Source organism: Hemitrygon akajei, unplaced genomic scaffold (assembly GCF_048418815.1).
Source record: "Hemitrygon akajei unplaced genomic scaffold, sHemAka1.3 Scf000165, whole genome shotgun sequence".
Classification (NCBI taxonomy): Eukaryota; Metazoa; Chordata; class Chondrichthyes; order Myliobatiformes; family Dasyatidae; genus Hemitrygon; species Hemitrygon akajei.
Genome location: NW_027332051.1, coordinates 442,052 through 454,984, shown reverse-complemented (window position 1 = coordinate 454,984; position 12,933 = coordinate 442,052). Strand labels below are relative to the sequence as shown.

At 43.6% G+C, this 12,933-nt stretch overlaps 1 protein-coding gene across 1 annotated transcript in view; it reads right to left on the bottom strand.

Moving 5' to 3' along the window:
* The window catches only part of LOC140724128 (uncharacterized), a 65,880-nt gene extending 53,276 nt beyond the window's left edge, over positions 1–12,604 (bottom strand). The window contains 2 exon segments of the mRNA XM_073038605.1: positions 6,929–8,664; positions 12,549–12,604. Coding sequence (XP_072894706.1) covers positions 6,929–8,255 — 1,327 coding nt within the window. The 5' untranslated portion in view covers positions 8,256–8,664; positions 12,549–12,604.
* Between the last annotated feature and the right edge of the window lie 329 nt (positions 12,605–12,933).

Sequence of the window (12,933 nt, the reverse complement as noted above, 5' to 3'; positions counted from 1 at the left end):
ATCACCTCTCCCATGCCTCTGTAATTCCCTTCATTCCATTGTGATACTATGCATGTGACCTATGCTTCTCCCTGACAGATTGCAGTAGGAATTCAATCATTATGGTCACTGCCTTCTGATGGTTCCTTTACATTAACCTCCCTAATAAGAGCTGAGTTATTGCACAACACCCAATCTAAGATAGCAGTTCCCCGAGTAGGCTCAACAATCAGTTGCTCTAAAAATCCATTTCGTAAGCATTCAATACATTCCCTCTGTTGTGATCTCACACCAATCTGACTTTCCCAATTCTCCTGCAGATTGAAGCCACCAACTGCTTTTATAAAGGAGAGAACGTGTTTTGGAAGCTGAAAAGCCTGAAAGTGAACACACCAGGGTGCGGAAAGAGGCAGCTGAAGAGATTGTGAAGGCATTATAGTCATAGAATACTACAGCACAGAAAAATCTTGTCCGTGCTAAAGCATTAATCTGCCGAGTTCCAACAACTTCCAACTGGACCATAGCCCTCCATATACTTCTCATCCATGAACATAGGCAAACTTCTCTTAAAGGTTGAAATCGTCCCTGCCACTTGCTCTGGCAGCTCGTTGCACACTCTCCCCGACTCTGAATGAAGAAGCTCCCCCTAAGTTTTCTTTTAAAGTAATGAGTAATGATCTATCACGAATCACTAGATTTTGGAATGATTCTGGCAGACTGGAAAGTTGCAAACCACACTCCACTCTTTAAGAAGTGAGAGAGGGCGGAAGAAAATTATAGGACAGTTAGTCTGACCTCAGTGGTCAGGAATATGTTGGAGTGTATTAAGGGTGTGTGTTTTTGGGTACTGTAATTGGGGACGCATGATGAAGTAGGCCAAAGTCAGCAGGATACCTTTAAAGGAAATTGTGTCTGACAAATCACTTGCAATACTTTGAGGAAGCAACAGGCAAGATAGATAAAGCAGAAGCAGTGGATGTATTTTGCTTGGATTTTCGGATGATGAGTTCATGAATCACTTGCTTCTGGCATGGTCCCGGAGGACAGGAAGATTGCAAATGACAATCGACTATTTGAGAAGGGAGGAAGGCAAAGGAAAGCAAATTATAGTCCAGTTAGCCTCACCTCATGCTGGGGAAGTGTTTGAGTCTATTATTAGAGATGAGGTTTTGGGGTACTCGGAGACTAATGATAAAATAAGTCAAAGCCAGCATAGCTTCTGTACAGGGAAATCTTGCCTGACAAATCTGTTAGAGTTCTTCGAGGAAGTCATAAGCGGGATGGACAACCGAGAGGCAGTGGATATAATTTACTTGGGTTTTCAGAAGGCATCTGATAAGGTGTCACACATGAGACTGTTTAACAGGATAAAAATCAGTAGATATACTGGCATGGATGGGAGGAATGGCTAACAGCCAAGAGGGAGCGAGTGGGAATTAAAGGAGCCTTTTCTGGTTGGCTAACAGTGACTAGTGGTCTTCATGGGGCAGTAGTCTGTCCGCTGCTTTTCAAATTATTTGTCAATGATTTGGATATTGGAATTGCTGGCTTTGTGTCAAGGTATGCGGATGATTCAAAGATAGATGGAGGCGCTATTAGTGCTGGGGAAGCAATGCGACTGCAGCAGGACAGACAAATTTGAAGAATGGGCAAAAACTGAGAGAGGGGGAGTAGTGAAGGAAGAAACTTCTTGGGATACAATGACAGACAGACAGACAGACATACTTTATTGATCCTGAGGGAAATTTGGTTTTGTTACAGTCGCACCAACCAAGAATAGTGTAGAAATATAGCAATATAAAATCATAAATATTTAAATAATAATAAGTAAATTATGCCAAGTGGAAATTAGTCCAACACCAGCCTATTGGCTCAGGGTGTCTGACACTCCGAGGGAGGTGTTGTAAAGTTTGATAGGCACAGGTAGGAATGACTTCCTATGACACTCAGTGTTGCATCTCGGTGGAATGAGTCTCTGGCTAAATGCACTCCTGTGCTTAACCAGTACATTATGGAGTGGATGGGAGACATTGTCCAAGATGGCATGCAACTTGGACAGCATCCTCCTTTCAGACTCCACTATCAGAGAGTCCAGTTCCATCCCCACAACATAACTGGCTTTATGAATGAGTTTGTTAATTTTGTTGGTGTCTGCTACCCTCAGCCTGCTGCCCCAGCACACAACAGCAAACAGGATAGCACTGGCCACTACAGACTCGTAGAACATCCTCGGCATCGTCCGGCAGATATTAAAGGACCTCAGTCTCCTCATGATATAGAGACGGCTCTGACCCTTCTTGTAGACAGCCTCAGTGTTCTTTGACCAGTCCAGTTTATTTTCAATTCATATCCCCAGGTATTTGTAATCCTCCACCATGTCCACACTGACCCCTTGAATGGAAACAAGGGTCACCGGTGCCTTAGCTCTCCTCAGGTCCACCACCAGCTCCTTAGTCTTTTTCACTTTAAGCTGTAGATGATTCTGTTCACACCATGTGACAAAGTTTCCCACCGTAGCCCTGTACTCAGCCTCATCTGCGGTGCTGATGCATCCAACTATGGCAGAGTCATCAGAAAACTTCTGAAAATTTCCTTAACGATTCTCGAAAGATCATTGCTAATGCATTCATATCTCTTCAGCCATCTCTGGTTGGAGTACCACCTGGTCCAGGTGACCTATTTACCTTCAGACCATCTGTTTCCCAAGAACCATCTCCCAGGTAACATAACTTTAAACATTCTGACCACTAACATTTGGGACTTCCATATTCCTGCAAGTGTCTTCGACAGATAAGAGTGATGCACAATACTTATTCAGTTCATCTGCCATCACCTTCCACCCCCACCCCATTACTACCTCTCCAGCATCATTTTTCAGAGGTTTGATATCCACTGCAGCCTCTCGTTTACACTATTACCTGAAGAAAAAATTGTTATCCCCTTTAATATTGCTGCCTAGCTCATCGATGTATTCCATCTTTTCCTTCTTAATTATTTTAGTTGCATTCTGTTTGTTCTTAAAAGCTTCCCAATCATCTAGCTTCCTAGTAATTTTTGCTCTAAGCCATCTCCTTGGTTTTTATGTTGTCTTTGGTTTCTCTTATCAGCCACAGTTTTGTCACCTTACCTTTAGAATACTACTTCCTCTTTGTGATGTGTATATCCTGTGCCTTCCGAATTGCTTCCAGAAATTCCAGCCATTGCTGCTCTGTTTTCAACCTTGCCTGCGTTCTTCTCAAATCAATGTTGACCATTTTTTCTCTCATGCCTCTCTAATTCTCTGTATTCCACATCTGACTTTAGCTTCTCCTTCTCTAATGTCGGGGAAATTTGATCACATTAAGATCCCTTGCCCCTGAGGGTTCTTTGAACCTGAGTGACCTAATTAATTCCAGTTCATTACAACACACAATCCAGAATAGCTGATCCCCAAGTGGGTTCAACCATGGGCTGCTCCAAAAAGCATCTCATAGGCATTCTAGGAGTATTTCCTCTTGAGACCAACACCATCCTAATTTTCCGAATCACCTACATGACAATCCCCCATAACATTGCCCTTTTGACAGGCATTTTCTATCTCCCATTCTGATTTGTGGACCACATACTTACTACTGTTTGGAGGTCTCTATACAATTCCCATCAGGGATTTTTTTTTTACATTTGCTGTTTCTTAATTCTACCCACAGATTCTACAACTCCCAACACTATGCCATCTCTTTCTAATGATTTTATTGAATATTTTAACAACAGGGCCACACAACCCCATGGCCAGCTTGTTCCTGGCTTGTTCTTTCAAGAAACATGTAAGTATCTGGGAAACAAGAGGACCTGAAGATGCTAGAAATCTCGAGTAATACACACAAAGTGCTGGAGGGGCTCAGCATGTCAGGCAGCATCTAAGGATGGGAATCAAATTTTTGGGCCAAGACCCCTTATCAGGACTCTTGATACCCACGTATCTGGAATATCAAGAAGCAAAGAAAATAGGAAGTAGTGCAAAATAGGAAAAACTTGGAAAAATTTAGTTCAAGGCTTTAAAAAAACCTGTCAGAGCTCAATAGTTAACAAACACAACAAAGGCAATAAACACTTCCATCAACACTGACATTGAGTTATTTTTTACAAAGATATCTTGGTCCCATTTCAATCAGTAGAATTTACAAAGATAAATAAGAACTTTAGAAAACATTAGAAAAGACTATTTACACCCAAACCCACTTAGATTAACACCAGCTTGGACAGAACGAGGAAGAGATATAACACACATGATAAAAAAATCACACAACAGTCAGATAAAACTAAGTATATATTTTCATCAAAAATGAACAGGATTCAGCACTCCATGTGTGTATATGCAATCGTGATAAGCAATACAGACCAGAAAACTTAAATGAAAGACCAACTCAGAAAAATGAATTACCACTATGGAAGAAAGCATTAACCATTGGAATGAGTATGACCCTCCATGGGAGACATCCCAACAATCTGAGCAGATCAGATGTTGACAAAGAAGCATCGAGCACTCCACTGAGAGTTCGAGACTTCTTCCCACAAACAGAGGGGTTCCTTGCAGAAATACAGGACAAGGTGGTTAACAAAATGAAAAAAAAATCAAAAATACATGAAATACAAATAAAAAAACAAAGCAGTAAGTGCAGAAAATGCCAAGAGAAACCAGACACAATCCAACACATTCCAGGATTCTGCAGTAGTTGAACTCAATCTGATCACTTGTGCAGGTACAATGAAGTTCTAAATATCATTCACCAACATCTTGCTTTAAAATACAAACTCATCAATGACCTCCATCACTTCATCAAGGCACCATAAATTCAAGCCTGATCCAGTTTTAGAGTTAAAATCTAACATTATATGATAATCAATACATTATGTCAGATAGGACAATTCATAATAATTATCTGGATATAATATTACAGGATAAATAAGCAGGAACAACTCGCTCAATAGATAAAACCATTCCCAACACACAAATGTTCCTTGACCAGTGAAGCACCTCACCACAGCTATTGTTTGTATTATAAGACAACCAAAAGATTTTCTCTGCCAATCAGCTTCCAAATGTTGCTACTGTGTCATTCGTTGCCATGTCCTGCTGAATCCCTTCTCCTGATCATACATTCTTACACCAACCATCATCCAGAGCCCCAAACTCTGCCCTGTGCAGACCCGCCTCTGGCTTCTGACCCTGCTTCGTTTCCCATTCTGCTTTCAGTCTTTGGAGGACAGTGGTGTTATCTTAAGAAGCAGGGAAAATTGCACATAATGTGGAAATGAGCCCTGAATAAGGAGATTAACTACGAATGGCATTCTTTCTCAGTCCAGAAATTAGAGGGCCAAGGGACATGTCAGACAGAACTGCAGTCAGCTCGACTTCTTCAGTCTGCAGAAAATTCAAGGGAAACCTCTTCACCCACAGAGTGGTGACTGTTTGGAACCCATCACAACAGGGAGAGCGAGAGGGGAACAACAGGGGAGGATTTAAAAGGACTGTCGTGGAACAGAATCCCTGGCAGTGTCCAGCCGGCCTGAGTTGACTCACACTAGGTGTGTTATAAATTCACCAAGTACTGGAGACAGAGTTTAAAATAAACTGATTTGTTTGTCTCAGATCCAGAACATTAAACTCCAGTCCCATTAAAAGTGAATGTGCAGCAGAAGAAACTCCTCCCATGTCCAGTGACCACGGTGCAGAACTGGGTGTGGTGAGCAGCAGCAATAATTGCAGAGTTCAGCACCGAAAGTCACTCTCGAAATTGCATTCAGTAACGGTGATGGACAAATATCCAGCATGCAGCTTATTGAAACTTTCTCCCCAGTGTGAACCAGGTAGTGTGCCACAAGTGATAGATAGATAGATACTTTATTCATCCCCATGGGGAAATTCAACTTTTTTTCCAATGTCCCATACACTTGTTGTAGCAAAACTAATAACATACAAAACTTAACTCAGTAAAAAAATATGATATGCATCTAAATCACTATCTCAAAAAGCATTAATAATAGCTTTTAAAAAGTTCTTAAGTCCTGGCGGTTGAATTGTAAAGCCTGATGGCATTGGGGAGTATTGACCTCTTCATCCTGTCTGAGGAGCATTGCATCGATAGTAACCTGTCGCTGAAACTGCTTCTCTGTCTCTGGATGGTGCTATGTAGAGGATGTTCAGAGTTTTCCATAATTGACCGTAGCCTACTCAGCGCCCTTCGCTCAGCTACCGATGTTAAACTCTCCAGTACTTTGCCCACGACAGAGCCCGCCTTCCTTACCAGCTTATTAAGACGTGAGGCGTCCCTCTTCTTAATGCTTCCTCCCCAACACGCCACCACAAAGACTCTGTAATGTTTCACTGCTGAGGTAAAGGTTTCTATGTAGCAGCATTGTTTAGGTTACAACGGGCGATAAAAGGGTTTGGAGTGCAAGTCTATCCAATGACAGCAATGCTTTTTCTTGTGAGTCTGAAAGAGAGATTTTCGTGGTCTTTTGATGGGGAGAGATGAGAAAACTCGAACGGTGAGAGTGAGCCCTTACTCTTTTCTTTTGGTTTATTTCACTAACGATATAGTCAAAGTAAGAATTATAAAGCTCAATTGTTTAATCACATATTGTGTACCATTTGTTATTTCGGGGTACTGATTTGTAACAGGGGTCATCACATAGCAACCACCCAAACGAGATTCCTTATATTTGGCTGGGCCAGGGGTCTATCACCCCCTATATAAAACTGCTAGCCAAAGCAAGAGTTACATGAGGTTTAATGACTGAGTAAATTGCTTCCCACATTCACAGCAGGTGAACGGCCTCTCACCAGTGTGAACTCAATGATGCACATTTGGTTGATTTGACTGAAAGAATCTTTTCCGAAAGTCTGAGCTGGTGATCGGCATCTACCCAGTGTGAAATTGCTGGTGTCTCCGTAGTTAAGATGACCGACTGAATCCTTTCCCACAGTCTCAGCATATGAATGGCCTCTCCCCAGTGTGAACTCGCTGATGTACCTTCAGCTTAGATGAACAAGTGAATCCCTTCCCACAGTCTGAGCAGGTAAATGGCCTCTCTCCAGTGTGAACTCGCTGATGTAACTTCAGTTTAGATGAACAAGTGAATTCCTTCCCACAGTCCAAGCAGGTGAACGGCCTCTCCCCAGTGTGAACTGACTGGTGTGCCTTTAGTGTGTATGACTGAGTGAATCCCTTCCCACAGTCTGAGCAGGTGAAAGGCCTCTCCCCAGTGTGAACTGACTGGTGCCTCAGTAGCTGCGATGACAAAGTGAATCCCTTCCCACAGTCTGAGCAGGTGAACGGCCTCTCCCCAGTGTGAACTCTCTGATGGACCTTTAGTTGGGATGAGCAAGTGAATCCCTTCCCACAGTCTGAGCAGGTGAATGGCCTCTCCCCAGTGTGAACTCTCTGATGTACCATCAGTTTAAATGAGCAAGTGAATCCTTTCCCACAGTCCGAGCAATTGAACGGCTGCTCCCCAGTGTGAACTCTCTGATGTACCTTCAGTTGGGATGAGCAAGTGAATCCTTTCCCACAGTCCAAGCAGGTGAATGGTCGCTCCCCGGTGTGAACTCGTCGATGTACCTTCAGTTGGGATGAGCAAGTGAATCCTTTCCCACAGTCCAAGCAGGTGAAAGGCCACTCCCCGGTGTGAACTCGTTGGTGTACCAGTAGTTCGGATGACCGAGTGAATCCCTTCCCACAATCTGAGCAGGTGAACGGCCTCTCCCCAGTGTGAACTCGCTGGTGTACCAGTAGTTCGGATGACCGAGTGAATCCTTTCCCACAGACGGAGCAGGTGAATGGTCTCTCACCTGTGTGACCTCTCTGATGTACCTTCAGTTGGGATGAGCAAGTGAATCCCTTCCCACAGTCCGAGCAGGTGAATGGCCTCTCCCCAGTGTGAACTCGCTGGTGTACCTTCAGTTGGGATGAGCAAGTGAATGTCTTCCCACAGTCCAAGCAGGGGAACGGCCTCTCCCCAGTGTGAACTCGCTGATGTACCATCAGTTTAGATGAACAAGTGAATCCCTTCCAACAGACTGAGCAGGTGAATGGCCACTCCCCAGTGTGAACTCTCTGATGCACCTTCAGTTGAGATGATTCATTGAATCCCTTCCCACAGTCCGAGCAGGTGAACGGCCTCTCGCCAGTGTGAACTCGCTGATGTACCTTCAGTTTAGATGACCGAATGAATCCCTTCCCACATTCTGAGCAGGTGTACGGCCTGTCCGCTGTGTGAACTCGCTGGTGAGCCATTAGTCAGATGACTGAGTGAATCCTTCCCCACAAATTCAGCAGGTGACCAGCCTGTGTGCAGTGTGAACTGACTGGTGTGTCCACAGGTGGGATGACCGACTGAGTCCCTTCTCACACACAGAATAGCTGAATAGCTTTGCCCAGTGTGAATTCGCTGATGTACCTTAAATTGAGATGACCAAGTGTATCCCTCCACACTGTCTGAGCAGATGAACGGGTTCCCCCTGTGTAAAATGACTGGTATGTCAGTCGGTCAGATGATGGATTATATCGCTCCACATATTCTGAGTAGGAAGGATGATCGATTGAATCCCTTGCTCCACTTCTTAAATATCTGGACAGAGGCATCAAAACTGGTGTGTCGTGTTCAAGATTCCTGCAGATTCCTGCATTCCTTTTCATTTTTAACCTGTAAAAAGATTTATAAAATCCATCAATGGGTGTAGGACAACATTTCAGATAAAATCACTTGATTTGCTAAGGTGTGATCTGGCATCACACTGTTACAGTGAGTTTCAACCCAGGTTGGAGTGAGAAGTCATCTTCTAACTTGGCACAATGCTGGTATCGCTGATGCTCTTCCTGTCTCTGTAAGAATGGGGCATTTCTGCCATCTCCAATATGTGACCTGGCTCAGTTTGTCTCTGTCCATTGGTATTCCCTGTTCCCACTGAGCTACATGGGTGCCTGGCCCCACAGTAACTGAAACACTCTGGGAATAATACTCTGGCTATCCACAGGATCAATGCCCCTCAACAGCTTATACACCTAAAAAAACTCTAAACATAAACAAGGAAATTATACATTGTTTTGAGGATTTGTTGGAAGTATACAAAATTATGAGGGTATGAGGGTAAATGCAAGCAGGTTTTCCACTGAGGTTGGGTGGGATGAGAACCAGAGGATCATGGGTAAGAGGGAAGGTGAAAATTTAATGGAAACCTTTGGAAAAGATCTTTACTGAAATGGTCATGAGAGAGTGGTATGAGATGCTAGCACGTGGTGAAAATGAGCTTAATTTCAGCATTTAAAAAAGTTTTGGATGGGAGCCTGGATGGTAGGGGTATGGAGGGTGATGGCCCCGGTGCAGGTAGTTGCATAAGGCAGCTTAAATCTTTTTTCAGCATTGGCACAATGGGCCAAATAACCTGTTTTCAAACTGAACTTCTCCATGATTCTATGACAGAGAAGCTGGCCAAACTTGTTTGGAAGGGAAAAGTTAGGACTGACATTGGATCAGCAATGGCTGGAGTTTCTGGGAGCAATGCAGGAACTGAGTGATCGATACATCTCAAAGAAGTGGAAGCATGGGAAATGCAGGATGACACAACAGTGGCTAAAATAAGAAGCCAAAGCCAACATAAGAGCCAACGAGAGGGCAAACAAAAGAGCAAAAACTATTGGGAAGCTTTTAGAAACCAACAGAAGACGACTAAAAAATAAGTCAAATGAACTCAGGGCATGAAATTATGATATTATAGTCATCAATGAGTCTTGGTAGCACCCAACAGTCTGAGGCATTTAGAGGAACACAATATCTCTTGGAAACCAATGTTGCCTGCACCAGTTACACTTCAACATTTATTTCAACAAGCACATACACACTCTACATTCCCAAAACTTCACCTGAACAACTGCCACTTACCAAGTACTCCTTTGCCAGAAAACAGCCTGTCCCAAGCCACACTTGTCAGATCCTTTCTGATACCATCAAAATTGACCATTCTCCAACTTCGAATCTCAACCCATGGTCCAGACCTCTCTTTTTCCATATTTACTTGGAACCTCATGGCCTTATGATCACTAGATACAAAGTGTTCTCATACACTAATGTCTGTCACTAGTCCTGGATCATTTCCTAATACCTTTTTGCATACTTTTATGTCTGGAATTCTATGTGCTGATTAAGGGCATATTTGATAAACTCTACCCCATTTAGTCCTTTTACATTATGGGAGTCTCAGTCAATATTTGGAAAGTTAAAATGACTTACTGAATCAACCTTTGTTTCTTGGCATAGTCGGTGATTTCACTACAAATTTGTTCCTCTCAATCGCTCAGACTGTTGGGTGCAACCAAGTCCCAGTAATGGCTACAATATCATAATTCCCTGTCCTGAGCTCATCTGGCTTTCCTATGATAATTCTTGCATTGTGATATACACAGCTCAGGTCAGTCTTCACACCATGCTCAACCTCTTGATTGATGACTTTGTCTGAGGTCTGAACAACATCTGTCCGGTGTCAAAACAAACTCTCTGGGACAGCTTCTTCCACCAGTCTACCAGACTTTAATTCAATGCTGAAAGGATTGTATTTCTGTGTAATATTGACTGTGCTGTTGTACATACAATTTATTGTAAATTACTATAAATTGCACATTGCACATTTAGATGTAGATGCAACATAAAGATTTGTACTCCTCATGTATATGAAGGATATAAGTAAGAAAATCAATTCAATTCACCCTCTCCAGTATCTGTTCTGGCATTCTGGTCCATACCCCTTGAAACTTTAGTTTAACCTCTAACCCCCCCCCCTACTAGCAGTAGCAAGCCTCACCCCTAGGCTATTAGTCCCCTTCTAGTTCTGTTCCCCTCAGTAACAAATCGTGTATCACCACTTTGACATTCCACTGCCAGCTAATTCCCTCCAACACTTTCTAAAGTGGTCCATTTATTGTTGTGGGGGATGGCCACAAAAGTACTCTACGATGGCTATTTAACATCGTTCCCCTTCCTGACTTTCACCCAGTTTCCTGTGTCCTGCAACCTGGGTGTAACACCTCTCTTCATGTCATACCTATCACGCCCTCTGAATCCTGGATGATCTGGAATTCATCCATTTCCAGTTCCAACTCCTTAAAGTGCAGGTTTACAAGCTGCAGCTGGGTGCACATCTTGTAGGTGAGGGTGTCAGGGACACTGGAGGTCACTTCACCTTCCCACCAGTCCCTTCTGATTTGTGAAGACCAGTGTGTGCAAAAATCTTATGCTGTGCAATTTTGACCCAGTGACAGCAGCATATGCACACTGAATTTTATATAGAGAGATATTCATTTTAACAATGTCAATAAGAACTTCTATCTCCTGTGGGTTTGATCGAGTTCATCTGCACTCTCACACAACCTATGTAGCAGGCCTATAGTGGATAATTAAGGATTTTCTCGTCAGAGCATTTGGACACCATCCATATGGGATTTGCTTGCAAAGCAACGCTTTAAACAGTCAAATTTCCAAATATCACTCCACTTCTTCCCACATGCAAAATTTCCAGCAACTTTTGCATCACTACAATACATGCAGGTAACACCAGTTTTTGTATTGTACATAAATATTCCCTCTGAACCTTCCCCCAGGTGATAGATGGTGGTGAATTCATTGATGGCAATGCCAATGAATGTGAAGGGAAGGGCAATAGTCTGTCTCACTGGAGTCTGGCACATTTGTGATGTGAAAGCTACATGATGCCCAGGGCAAAGGTGTTTGATATCATTATGTACCAAGAGGAAATGGGACAAAACATGTTCTCACAGGTAGAAAAGTCCAGAGCAAGAGGAAATAGAACAAGCAACACACACAAAATGCTGGAGGAACTCAGCAGGCCAGGCTAAATCTATGTAAAAGAGTACTAATGCTGAGTTCCTCTGGCATTTTGTGAATTCCAGCATCTGCAGATTTTCTCTTGTTTTTGATTATATAGGCATCCGCTAGTCTCATGAGACCATGGATTTCTGCCTTGGAAGGTTTCCAGGGTGCAGGCCTGGGCAGGGTTGTATGGGAGACCAGCAGCTGCCCATGCTGCAAGTCTCCCCTCTCCACGCCCCCGATGTTGTCCAAGGCAAGGGCATTAGTACCCATATAGCTTGGCACCGGTGTCGTCGCAGAGCAATGTGTTGTTAAGTGCATTGCTCAAGGACACAACGCGCTGCCTCAGCTGAGGCTCGAACTAGTGACCTTCAGATCACTTGGCCACGCGCCAAGTGGATAAGTGTTTGTAATTGCAGGTAGAACAAAGGTGATTTTCTCAGCTGGTGATGGAAACGATTTTGTTCCCTTTCTCCGAGTTCCCAATCCTTGCATTCAGAAAGCTGGAGCTCAGCTCTGTCTGAGAGATCCATCGGCTCCCATTCCCTCATCAGACGGAAGCTCCCCGGGGCTGGTGTACGGGTCGTGGGGCTGGAGAGATGGAAGAGGGCAGGACTGTCCCGGGATTGCGGGGTGTAATGTTCGGAACTCAGAGCAATTGTCCCGAGGTCGGAGTTTAAGATTATATCACGAAGAATCGCTCTTACCTGCTTCCGACATTTTCCGAGGCTTTTTGTGCACTGCGCGCATGCGTGATATCCGGAGACCGCTGCAGACCTGACGCCTGCGCATTTGATCGGTGCTTCACGGGTAATCACGCTGCAGTTAAAAGTTTCTGCATGTACTGGTTCAATGTCCATACCTCAGTTTTTTTCTGTGTGTATAGAAAACTCAGCAGCTGTTTTAATGCAGAAAGCGGATCCCATAAGAAGATAATCAATATCAACGTGTATCTAATGGCAAAGTAAAATCCTCTTACAAATGCAGAAATGCAGACAAGACATTCTGCAGTTGCTGGAAATACAGAGACACACACACACACAATGCTGGAGGAGCTCTGCAGTTCAGGCAGCAACTAAGCAGAGGAGTACA